At 37.7% G+C, this 13518-nt stretch overlaps 2 protein-coding genes across 2 annotated transcripts in view; one reads left to right on the top strand and one right to left on the bottom strand.

Moving 5' to 3' along the window:
- LOC108740284 (somatomedin-B and thrombospondin type-1 domain-containing protein) overlaps positions 1-13518 on the top strand; it is a 206904-nt gene that overhangs the window by 62314 nt on the left and 131072 nt on the right. The gene's annotated exons all lie outside the window — the stretch shown is intronic.
- LOC108740283 (probable pyruvate dehydrogenase E1 component subunit alpha, mitochondrial) lies at positions 3904-5436 on the bottom strand. The gene has a single exon (XM_018474548.2). It carries the CDS (start codon positions 5288-5290, stop codon positions 4097-4099), a length of 1194 nt encoding a protein of 397 aa, XP_018330050.1. The 5' UTR covers positions 5291-5436; the 3' UTR covers positions 3904-4096.

Here is a 13518-nt window from a genome sequence, read left to right as displayed (position 1 = left end):
AAGGTTTTCCACTTCTTTTCAGGTCTCCTTCTCTATCTACACATATAGATACCTATACTTCGTTTAGTTTCTGTTGCGATGTGGCCTTCAGTCTGACCGGCGCAAAGTAGAAAAGAATAGCATTAGGCCAGAAAAGAAGGGAGACAACTCTCGGCCAAACTCTTAACCGGTGAGGAGCGTATAATCCGTACAGTACTGCACGGAAAAATTGACCATTTTATCCACTACAATTGCATCGCTCAAATGTGCCGTTATTGGTACCAATTACTACTGAAAATATCAACGAGATGTTTATTTATATTTGAAGACATATTAAAGGCTTTAACGCTTGTTTTCGACTCGCACTACTATTCATGATCGAACAAAACTTTTGACAGGTAGTGTATGAAGAAGTATGTTTAATGAACAAGAGTCGAGAGTATAATGAGCTTTTTTCTCCCTACCAACGATTTTTCCAAGACATGGAAGGGGCACATCCCTAGAGAAAGTAAATGAAGTATACCTATATTTTTTTAATTTTATTTTGCATCATTAGATGGCGCTTGCTCTTTACGATTAAAATTACGTCACATTAGTTAAGGCTATGTTTCGAAATTTTTTTATTTCATTAGCGCGAAATTGGAAAACTTTATTGCTTACGTAGTCCCCCAGAAGAATCTCCTCTGAATAGACGGATTGCTACACATATACAAACACGTCTGGCTGTGTGTGCTATATTTATGACTTGCGTGGCTCTGGATGTTATATAGACGGCATTTCATGTTAGCCTCGCTTGCTGATTACTCAAATTCACCCACCGCCCGTATTCAAGAAGCTTTCGTGACGCGACGCGACGCGAAGCGCCCGTTGGAAGCCGCGGCAGCACTAACAAGAAGTAGTATCTAGTAGGCTAAACTTGCAGCGCTCGCAGTAATGGTAATGAGGTATTATCCAGTAAATCCCCGAATTTGAGCTTCCGTAAACGAGGTTCTTCGTTGTAGAACTTAGGATATAGGACGGTAAACATATATCCCAGGGAATCGCAAGAACAACATGGCCCAGAACAATAGCATAATAATTTCAGCAACCATTAAATATAAACATTAAACCTCTTTTTTTTATTAATTTACACAGTAATACATAGGAAAAATACTAATCGAAGCATCTTTTTTTAATTAAAATTCTATTGAACAAACTAATACGTGACAAACTTCGTATTGAAAAAGGCAAACCAAAATACGCAACATATTGGCCAGTTCTGATGATGTCATGAATCGACGCCATATTGTACTGGTGTGCCACCATATTGTACTGGTAAGACAAGTGTTACGTAGTAGTATACGAAACGGACGTGTGTGTATCAGACTTTGAAGAATTTTTTATTGTAAGAAACTTAAGTGATTTGTAGAGAAAAATTGTTGTAACCGAGCACAAACACTATTCTCAATATGGCGTCAATTTGACGTCAACGCACCTGCCAGTATATTTCGGAACGAATCAATAGTATGGCGTCAATTCATGACGTCATCAGCACTGACCAGTATCCTAGGTTATGTAATGTTCGTGGGTTTAACAAAATTAACTTCTAAGACTGATAACGACAAAAACTATTTATTTACACTAATTGTTAAAGAACTTAAAAACACATTATTACTACTTAGGTTATGAATTATTTTATTTAATTACACTACTGTTGATATATCACTATTCACTGCGCTATTTATTTTACTGCTATCACTGTCAATTCTTTTCTCGATTCACTTTGGCAACGGTCAATTTATTTCTGCTCTCTCGGCGATCGTCTCTTCCTTTAAATACTCTTTTGTTTCCTTTCTGGAACCGTCTAGAAACATCCGAATCGTTTAGTTTTTCTTTGAACTGTTTAATTGCTTTCTCAGAACACAAGTACGACACACACATTTACAAATACGGCGCACATGAAGAAAGGCGCCCGCGGCTAGTCGGTGAATTGATAAGCCGTTCACACACACACGTGCCTTATCGCACACAAACACACTCGTGCTCGCTACAGTTATGTTTCGGAAGACACCCAATACATACCTAAGACTACAGGTCGCAGAATTGTCGTACTAATGTATAATCATCATTATTAATCAGATACTTTGAACTTTTGTAATGTTAATTAAATGCATTGGTGAATTAATTTTTTAATTTAATTTTACCCGCTACAGACAACCTCAAATGAACGGTACAAAAATTCGAAGCATCTTATTTCAATATTGCGCTCGTTGTGCGTGGTGATGCCTACCATTAAAATGTCGTATATTTGACAGTTCCATGTAGTTGTTTGAGTTAAACTCCATTGTCTAATTATTATGCGGAAAAGGACGTGTTTAAAAAAGACACTCACGTAATGGGTCGACGTTAAATCTGCTAAAGAATTTAATTTTGGAGAAAGCTTCCTATAAAAAGCGGTTAGGTATTATGCAGCTTGTCTTTCGTTTGCTTTTTTCGCCCTTAAAATTTTAATAAAAGCCAGTGAACGTAGGTCTTGTCCTTTTTATTTCTATCCGTCGAATCCTGAATAATTTATCTGCGGATTTTTAGGATAAAAGGCGCACTACCCAGTGGCGTAAATAGAGAAGGAGGGGGGGGCGATACGCCCTGGTCGGCTGCACGTTACTTTCACACATTATTTTTTACCACTTTAGTACTTTTTGACACAAATAAACTAAATTGGATCATCTACAAAGATTTTGAAATTGGGAAGAAGTCTTTACTAAGACCTGATTTTGGTCTAACATCTTCTTAAGTCTATTCCGTGTCCCTGCAACAGATTTAAATCCTTTTCATGGTAATAGCTCTATATCATCATTATCATCATAAGGTTGACAGTCTTAAGACTGGTTGGACACGCACCTCCACTCCTTCCCATCCCGAGCTAATCTTCACATTTCCCCAAAAATAGGACATCCCACATCCTTAACTATTTGCGAACAGTAATCTAATTTAGGTCTACTTCTACCTCTCTTAACTTCCGTTTCTGCCCCTAGTGTGTCTCTGACTAGACCTTCATGCCTGAGAAGGTGTCCTACTAACCTATGTCGCCTATTTCTTATTGACTTTCATAGAGTCCTCTGTTCTATTCTTTCTAATACCACTTCATTTCTAACCTTCTATATCCACGGTATCCTGATAATTAGCTTCTATAATCTATAAATAATTACTTTTCTTTTGCATAGAATCTTAATATATATATATATGTNTAATTCTAAAGGAAGTATTGGGATTTTACCCCCTTCTTCTGAAAAACTTGGAATTCCACAATAGTTTGTAGAAATCTTCCAGAATTTTAAGGGATTATTATTATTACTGAGCTTATGAGCATTATTAAAATGTCACAGATTATTATTATTAAAAGAACACAATAAAAGTAGATAGCAAAAGCATGACCGAGGTAATATTGTGCCTAATTGACATGTTTTGGATAGTATAAAAAAGAGAATCAAATTCAATTTTTGGTGAAATACTTGTAGTAGAAATAACCTATCCTCATGATTCCGAATAAACAGTCGCTTTTCTAAATAAATTTCCTTAATTCCTCAACTTAAAAATATATTTCTGGAATAGTAGGAATTCGGGGGATTTCTATTAGGCTCTAGGTACACTTTAACCCTGCATTTTACTCTTCGAGATAGACTCATAAGGCTACGAAAAGACAACACTCATGAAGCGTGAAGTGAGTGTTGTTTCTTTTGTTGTGGACCCCTCAAAACTAATCCCCAAAGGCAAATTCCACCGTTTGCTGTTAGCGATTTTATTTGACCTGTTACTTAAATTCTTCTTGATGTAAACCGTTTGTGTTAAATAGTCTCTGAAAGAAAAACGTTTGTGTCAGACCTGTAGATTGATAAATAGACACCGAGGTGATTCTGTTCCTCCCTAGATTACTAAACATATACGTATATGATGCATATTTATTTTTCACTTTTTATCAGTAAACCGTTATACAATTTTGTTAGTAACCTTCAATGACTCAGGAGAAGTTGTAGACACTCTGCAAATGGATATCTTCATAAGGAGATAGTAGTTGAACTGTCACAAATCGAAAAAACCCTTAATAAACAGGAAAAGACTCCATGAATTATGGGATAATTTACTTAAGATTGATGGCTCTTCCTAATCTTTTGTGTTGAAGAGGATTAAACGGCGTGATGTTTCTTATGTGCGGTTCCAAACATTCGGAGTAGATGTCGGTAGTGAGTTCTGATGCATTTATTATTGGATCCTTAACGGCTCTCTCGGATGCTTCATTCACATCAGTTTTAACTTCGGTTTCAATACTCTTAATTTCTTCTTCAATAAGTAACCCTTTCTCTAATATCAGCGCTTTGAAGGTGGTTATAGGGTCTCGTTGCTGTCTTACCGCCTGTATCTCCTCCCTTGTACGATAAGTGGTGCCAGGGTCTGAAATGGAGTGCCCGTGGTACCTGTAAGTAGCTGCTTCCACGACAATGGGACCGTTGCCCTCTAGGCAGAACTCCCTGGCAAACTTTATGGCTTCTCTAACACTTATCACGTCCATGCCGTCCACCCATATTCCAGGAATCAAGTCGCCACGGGTGTAAAAGTCAATATTCGCTGCAGCCCTTTCTATAGAAGTGCTGTAACCGTAGCCGTTGTTTTCTAAATAGAAGAGACACGGTAAATTCCACAATTTGGCCAAGTTGAACGCCTCGAAAACTTGTCCTTGATTGGCTGCCCCATCTCCGTAAATTGCCCACCCTACACCCTTCACTCCCTTATATTTCAGGGCAAATGCAAGACCTGTACCCACGGGTACGGACGACCCCACGATACCGAAACCTCCAAAGAATCGATCGTGATACATGTGCATTGATCCACCCTTGCCTCTTTGGCATGCCGATGTTCTTGCCGTCATCTCGGCAAGGACCCCCAGCACGCTGTTGCCCATAAGATACGCCCATCCATGAATTCGATATGGGGATGCTACGAGATCTTCGGGGGTCATGACCACATAAGCCCCAACAGCCGCTGCTTCTTCCCCCGAATATATGTGACAGAAGCCTCTAATTAGGTTGGCTTTTGCCAGGGTGAATGTGGCATTTTCAAGGCTTCTTAGAATGAACATTTTTTTGTAATAATCTTTCGCCTCTTCTTTGGTAACTTTGACCTCTGTAAGAGGTGAAGTGTCCAATCTGTGCAGTTTATATGGTTTAGTTTTTATAGTTGCTTCTGTTGCGAATTTTTTTATATTGTTAGTCGGTCTGACTTCCTTTCTAAGATTAGAAAGTGCTTGACTCACTAATCTTTTTAGAAATGCCGTCATTTTGTTTATTTATTTTTAAGATTTATTTTAAATTTTGATAAAATTACCAAAAAGAGCAGAGCTGGAAGTAGTATCTAGCTAACACTAGTACCACTACCTTTTTATATTGTCAAAATGACATAATTAATTTGACAATGATATTGATATTAATAGTGTAGAACTACTTTTCTAATTAAAAACAGATATAACCTAACTTTCCGGGGGAAGGGGAGGTCGTATATCAAAAATAATTAGAATTTATTATTAAACCAATCAGAATAACTGGTGTCAGATATAATATTTTAATTGGACGAGGCTATTAAACAAATTTTAACAATTTTGTTGAATATACTATATATTTATTTTTTCTTCTTTTTCTTTCAGGTAAAATACACACTGTAACCATTTGAATCGCGCGGGAGTGGTGAGTAATTATACGGCCCAATTGCAATTTCTTTTTCTTCTAACTGCTGGGCTCCTCTAAACTTGTATTTAAACTTTCGTAGGCTAATGCTGGTTATACCATACATAAATCCTATTTAACATAACCTTACTAATCATCTTTATTATAAGTCAATAGATGAATTAGCTAATTCTACTTGCAAATAATAAAAATTTTTAATTGTAAATTCGTGCATTCTTGTGAATGAGTCACGTTTAAATTACTGTTCATATTTTCGCCGTAATGGTGTAAATCTGTCAGATGGGTGGAGCTTAAAAAACATGGCGGTAGCAAGTACCTACGCTGTTTTGTTTGATACTATGTATGTATTTTTGATCAGTTACTAGTTAGTTTAATGCGATTAGTATCAATCAGATTTTTTCTTAGGGCAGAATAGAGCTTAGCCATAGGAATTTTGTGAGAAAGGAAAAAGAATTCTTGAAGCGGGACATGTTTTAAAAAGAGATTAAATGAGCGCGTGTACACGACAGATTTGAAATCGTATCACCTGCATTGCTTTTCTACAACAAAAAAGTTTCTAACCTAAATGTTCGTAATTGTAACCTCAAAATTGTGATATTTTCGAAAAAAATATTTATCATTGTTGCACAGCTCATTTTATTTCAGCCTCCAGTATCGGAAGAATTCCAAAATAATTAGAAATATTAACAAACCGGTTAGAAAGTGATCAAAACTATCATAGGCATCTTTATTTATACAAAAGAACATCATTAGGGAAGTAGAACGATTAATAGCGTCTGCTCCAAGTATCCAGCATTCTGGCACAGCGTCCAAATCCCAGTCGAGCAGATGTGCCCGTCGCAAAGCATAAGGACGTCCTGCGCCAATTTCGGGATAAATAATATCGGTAATAGTAGACGTAAAATCACCACCACCTAGTATTACTACTGGACGCATTAGTTGGCAGTGGTTACCGTTTCAATCCCTCTCAGTTTCCACTTTCTATTGAACGGTCAGCGATGTGTACCTACCCTTAATAATTTGCAGACGATGTGTTACGACCGCTGGAATTGCCGGACTCTCATTAATAGACCGCCGTCATGGCACGGGTCTAAAAGACCCCCCACTATTCTCATTTACTCAGCCTCCCCCAGTCTCGCGTTGCGGCTGGGGATTGACGTACACGAGCTCCAATTATACTCGACCTTTTTAATCTCGACAATTAACGTTTAAATTAGCCTTTTCGGAATTGGGCCGTAAAATTTTCAACGAATCTCATAATCCGACCCTGCTATTGTTGTAATTGCTTCGTATTATGACGCCAGATGAATAAAAAGGAAATTGACCGGAGGATTAAATTTGATTATACCACTCAATATTTTTGATAAGAATTACCTTTAAACTTTTCGACGATGGTGTCACCTAGTTCTGAAAATTACCTGACAGTGGAACATCGTTTTTTTTTTATAAATTTGGGATATCAAGTTATTTACTGGAAGAGGGATTTCGAGCTCCAACAGATTTAATGACTACAGCTTCGGCTTACAAAGTCATAATTTAAACAATGTTCAACCTCTTCTACTTGTAACCACGCTGTATGGCTCGGCTTTTTACAAAAATGATTATTAAATCATCACTGTATTAGATGGCGACTTTTAAAAGGGCTCTTTATGCACTAAATCTGATCAGTATTCCGAAAAAAATTAGGGAGAAGAAGATAAATTGTTCCGGAATTATGCGCGTCATGCCGCCAGAGCATGCAACTTATTTTTGTATTTTGTGATATTAGCAATAACTTTGTCAATTGAATAGTAACTACGAAGCACAGACTACTATTAATCACCACACGTACAAATAACCTGTCTGTGTACCAGCTGTTGCGAAGGTCACAAGTAGGTATGAGTGTTTCGTCACTTGACGCTTGAAGTAACGAAGCAACTGACAACTGTTCTCCATCATTGTCGGCTCGTTAACTGGGGTACTTTTTGTGCATTCTCTACGTTGTGGCGCTATCACGAGATGCACTCTAGGTTGCCTCCAGAAGTTACCTTAATTATTCCGGAATACTGATCAGACAAAGTGTATACTTTAGTCGGATTCGAAAATAGATGGAACCATAGAGGAATAGTGTATCTATTACTTATAAACGCGCCATAGGAGTTATACCTTCCAATTACATATTTGCTTATTATGTGGTATACTTATACAATTATGTATTTTTTTAAACAGTGTTTCCGATTCCATATTTAAATAGTCGGCGTGCTGTGTTGCCTCTATTGAAGGGAGTGCAAATTTGCGCCAGTTATCGAACAGCGGCTTGTACCACAGCCACGTGCTCGCTAACTCGTAATGCTCCTAACTTCGTTCTGTCACATTTAGAGTTAACTTGCGCGTGCAACTTCTCTTGTATATTATTTTACTCGCCAACTTTACTAAAAAAAAAATTCTTGTTAGGTTACATTGGGTTTCCGATAGGTGAGCAAATCAGGAAAAAACAAACATCCGCAATATAAGGTAAAACGGTACAGATACATACGTAATGATGTTGTTAGTGCAAAATAGTTTTAATCAGTTGAAATTTCGAGCTAAGGATTATTTTCGGGCGAATCTTCTCTTTGACATGGAAATAACCAGTTCGTTACGGTAACGGGATGCGAATTTTCGATAAAGAACTTCAGGATGTTCTCCACTATGCGACTGCCCAAAATGTCACAGGAATGAAACTAATTATAAGAAGAAACTCTGCTTTGTGAAGAAAAAGAGTCTTGTAATTACAGAATAATGTCACGAGACCGTAATTATTCATTAGTAAATCACTTTTTGGGTAAATTTCGCATTTTTTCGGCATGCGTCGGTACTTAACATCTCTAAATCCTTTGCTTAATAATTTCTCGATTCAATTATATAGCAAAAAGCGGGTCGATAAAATGTAAAACAAAGTGATTAGCGGTGAAAATTTCTAAGGCTGCTATTCGAGCATTCGTGTTAAGCAGTGTGCCGTAGTGGCAATCAAATGTCTTCTTTCAGGAATTTCCATTAATTAAACTAACGACGTACAACAAACAAACTCATGTAACGAAACCTAAACGAGCCCAGATCGCAGCTTTATTACACGACATTGTTCAATGACCGAATATTTATCATTTGTCAGTTTATTTTTCTTACTATGTATTTTTTTTGTTAATTCTATGGTATGTGTCTGGAGCATGGCGCAAAACATAGACGTCGGCTTCGGGCGCGGTGGAAAAGAAAAGGTTACAGGCGTTCAAATTTTGTATTATATTTGAATGATGAGAAACCGTGGATAGAGAAGGTTAGAAAAGAAGAGATATTAGAAAGAATAGGAGAACAGAGGATTCCATGGAAGTTAATAAAAAATAGACGAGCACGATTGGTGGCTCAAAATAGGAAAGACCTTATGATGATGATGACGATTGGTAGGACATCTTTTCGGTATGAAGAGCTAGTTGGAGACAGAAGCAGAAAAAGGAGTTAGGAGGACCTAGGTTAGATTATTGTTCACAAATAGTTAAGGATGTGGGATATTTTACCTAGCTTTAAGGAAATGCGAAGATTGGGTCGGGATAGGAAATAATTGTGGTGCGTGTCCACCTAGTCCTAGGACAGACGACCCTATGATGATAATGAAGATGAACTTACAATCAGTGGGTAAAAATTCACAGTTTTACTGACTCTCTGGAATCCTTGACAACTCGTTAGTAGCTTCTTTACTTTTCTGTAATTTGCCAAAAACCCAATACTCTCTTTTAAGTAGTTTCATTGTTATGCGAGCCAAAGCGAAAACATTCGGCTGGAAGGTGTCCTCTCTGAGTGCAGACCTTTGTGCATTCCATAACTTTACTGCCTTTTCTTCTGCCAGTTTTAAATGAAACTGTCTAAAAAATAGGAAAGTCCACATTTTGATGACAGTCTTTGGCTAGGGAATCCTACTGTTTTATGACGTCCAACTTGTTCTATTTAATTTTTTTTTTATATTTTTAAGAGACATATAGTGGTTAGTAATCGTCATTATTAGTACATGAGGATTACTCAGTACACTTCGTTCTGTTTGGTACTCGTTTTGCCAGAAACATACGGGGAGAGTAAAGTGCAAAATAGCAGTTGAAGATCACAAACATAGATTACAATTGAAGAATAGTTCAGGATAGGAAAGAGTGGAGATGCGTGTCCAATCAGTCTGACGATCCTATCTATGATAATGATGATGACAACTGTATAGTTTCAGGGGTTGTCATGATTAAGACAACCTGTGAAGATCCAGAGTTCAATAGTATAAATCAAAATCCATTACGGTTAATATAAACGAATGGGCAAATTGATTCCTTTTTTTTTGCTTATAAAGCTGTTAATAAAAAGGAACAGTCCATTTCCGTGACACTATCTCGTAGGCAATAAAAGTAAGTCATCGTACACGATCGTCTTCCCCTTTTGTAGAGCGTATTATCGGAGAAATCGTTCACCCTCAAATATCAAAGAGAGATACTAACTGTAAATAATGACGACACGCACTTTTTATGTCCAGGACGTCTTCATGGTCTTTATTACCTGCTTCGCAAAAAATTATCAAATCACGGGACGTTGGAAATGAAATCCAAGTCGTAATTTTGAACTGTACGAAGAAGCAAGTATAGGAAAAAATACAAAAAAGCAATTTCACCAGGAACGATTCTTGTGGGACATAAATACCTTCTGTATATACCTCTATATAACTTTGTATAAAAATTCTTATAGGCGAGTAAAAACGAAATAGGTAACTACTTGATTGTTGTAAGACCTTGGACTTTTGGAAATAATGATGCTGAGGAAGTGCTAAAGGAGGTACTAAATTTGTATACAAAAGGAAGTACTCATGTCGAAGTCAGTAAAGAACGGCATAGTCTAGAGGTTTAGTCCATTGCTTAGCACTCGGGAGGTCGCCGATTTGATTCCGGGTCCGTTTGCTTTGGTCCAAGTTTTTCTGTGATTTCCTTGGATCACTTAGGCAAATACTGGGGCAGTAATATTTCACACATAATCTTCCGTTCTGTTCTGTCTTCATTTCGTCTGTCTTACCCGAACCGTCACCCACCCATTTCCATGATTCCATAAAGGTGACTGAAGAGGGCCTTCCGTCGTAGTCCGGAAGGACTGCCCGTCTACCAGCATTACTGGTTGGTGGGAATGAAACACCCAAAAGTTACCCCATTTGAAGAGTACTTAGTGTCTCTAAATATTGTATCATCATCATCATAAGGTGCATGTTCAGCCTGAAGACACGCACCTTTGCTTATTCCTTAGTTACATTAATCTTGACAATTTCTCGAAGACATGAGCAACCTGCACCCAGATCTACCTTTGTCTCTAATGTCTCTCTCCAACGAGCCCTCCGTATCCAAGAAGGCGTCAACCAACCGTTCTAGCCTTTTTCTGATTAACTTTATTATTGCACTCTATTTTCCTGCTCTTTCTAGTATCTGTTCGTTTTTAAACTTTTCTATCAGTAGTATTTTTAACATCATCCTATATTCCGCCTTTCTCTTTTGAAGTGAAACTTCTATATAGAGGGTGGTATTACCATTTTATCTGTCACGAAGAAGCGTTACGGCCGCGTGGAGGGGATAGATGGTATCTCGCGTGGTGAGAGGCGGCAGCGGCGAAGGTAGTGAAAGGCTGGCGGCGGTGGAGAGCTGTATTAGATGGATATAATGCGCAGCCACACGAAGAACGGGGAGGCCGCTAGAGTCCCGGCGGCGTGTGCTGTGCTCAGCTGTTGTTTTCATACCTCTGCTCTCCACGTGGCTGGGCATCATTGCCTCTATTTGCGGTCTGTGTAAAAACCAAATCATAATTTGTAGTAAACCTGTGAAAACGAAATGTCTGCTGGGACACATAGTAGAAGTGAAACTTCAATGGACAAGTGAAGAAACGAATGGCAGCAGACAAATGGAAAAACGAATCGCCACAAAATTTTTACGGACAAGTACATTAACAATCTGCCCGTAAACTTGAAGTAAAACCGTTGCCATTTGTTTTTTCACTTGCCCGTTGAAGTTTCACTTGTACTATGTATCCCAACATACATTTCGTTTTTCATAGTGCTTACCTCACACCGGAACCGCGCTCCTACAAAACACTTTTTCTTTATTTTTTACAACGAGAACAAAATCGATCTCACATAATATTATCATTTAGATTAACAAAATTAGCAACGGTTTCCGCAGGAAGGTTCAACTTCATGGAAAGAATTAAACTTCAGCATGACAACAAAAGCTCTATAAAATCAAATACCTTACAACTTCTTTATGTGCTGCCAATGACATTCTTTATCCAAATTAATTCCTTGCGTCGTTCGTTGTGGGCAAATTTTCTAAAAACACTTTTAAATTTGAAAGCATTTTCTGGAAGTTGACGGTGCCTGTAACTTGTAATATTCATGCTCCGCTACTGTATAATAATGCAGTTGTTACCTTTAATCAAATTCCTTTTGTAGTAGCTTGTAATGTATATGTACCTACATACATGTATAAAAACATTAACAGACAAAAGTAATTTGACTCGAAAATACAAACTCAGAAACGCCGTTTTCGATTGTTATCAAACGGAAAAAGTTGAAGTGGTAGTTGACGTATGTACGTACTTAAACGTACCTTATTTCGAGTTGCGACCCATTTTTCACATCAACGACGAGTTTCGCGCACGTTTTTGTTATTGGTTCGTGCCTTACCTCTTTTCCGACCTGTACCGATGACGGCAGCAAGTTTTATATTAGCTCTAAACAAGCCAACGGCTGATTCTTGTTTTTTTTTTTTCCAACAATAAAATGTGAGACAGCTTTAGTGCACTGCTGATACCTTTTGTGAGATTCAAATGCTTCAAAATTGTTGACGTTGCGACCGTCAATACTGGTGAACAAATTCTCTATAACTGACAATTTATTTCAACTTTGTTTGTCTTTTATTTCGCGAGTTATTGCTACTTCATTTTGTTGTGGGTTTTGTGGGTTCTGGTTAAACATTTGTTTGTTTTATGATGTATTAAAAAGGTTACCTGGTTACTAACTTGTTTAAAAGCTATTAAAAGTGCGTAAAAAGTTTAAATTGTTACATTTGGCCTTATTTTGAAGTGAAACTTGTTTATCGACGGTAGGAAGGAAATTATTAATGGTATTAATGAGAAAAATGTAACGTCACGCGTCACAGCGTCGCGCATCACGTGCCACGAGTGACCCCTGGTGGATATGTCCACAAGCAGTCATTTTAATAGGCTACAGAAGCTAACTTAGTAGCAATTGATAATGCGAAAATTGCCATTTCGACAAATCGCCCCTTTTATTTTTTTTAATTGAGAATGCTGAGTTAACTTTCTCCTTAAAGTATTTATGTCGTAGGCATGATACCAAAATGAGGGACCTACATATTTTATAAAACTTCGAGACTAATAGAAAATGATTTTATTATTGTAAGACTATGTCGCCTATGTCGCATTGTAAGTAACAGCTTTACATAGAATAAAGGAGATTAAAAGGGAGATACTGCCTCTATCTTTTTCGACGTGACAACGTCTTATAATTCGATGGAGCCGGCTGCACGCACGAAAAAACATGACTCATGCGGCGTTACCTCGCTCTGAGGCGTTCCATTTAAGAATTGAAGTGCAAGCGAGAGCGCGGAACGAGCGACAAAGAGGCACAGTCGGCCTCCGCGTTCGGCAGCGTTCGACATCTGTCTCTCTCCTACTTGAGTAAGCTGCTATACAATAATATATTTCCATTTACCTTCTTCTCTATATCCAAACAAAATATCTATCAAACAAATAAAATTAAAATTTTCTTTTGAAAAATGAAACT

The sequence above is a fragment of the Agrilus planipennis genome, unplaced genomic scaffold (genome assembly GCF_000699045.2).
Source record: "Agrilus planipennis isolate EAB-ADULT unplaced genomic scaffold, Apla_2.0 scaffold227, whole genome shotgun sequence".
Lineage (NCBI taxonomy): Eukaryota > Metazoa > Arthropoda > Insecta > Coleoptera > Buprestidae > Agrilus > Agrilus planipennis.
This window is presented reverse-complemented; position numbering and strand designations above follow the sequence as displayed.

Bases quoted from the DNA above. Each gene is read 5' to 3' on its own strand.
- LOC108740283 (XM_018474548.2), bottom strand. From the start codon at position 5,290: ATGACGGCATTTCTAAAAAGATTAGTGAGTCAAGCACTTTCTAATCTT.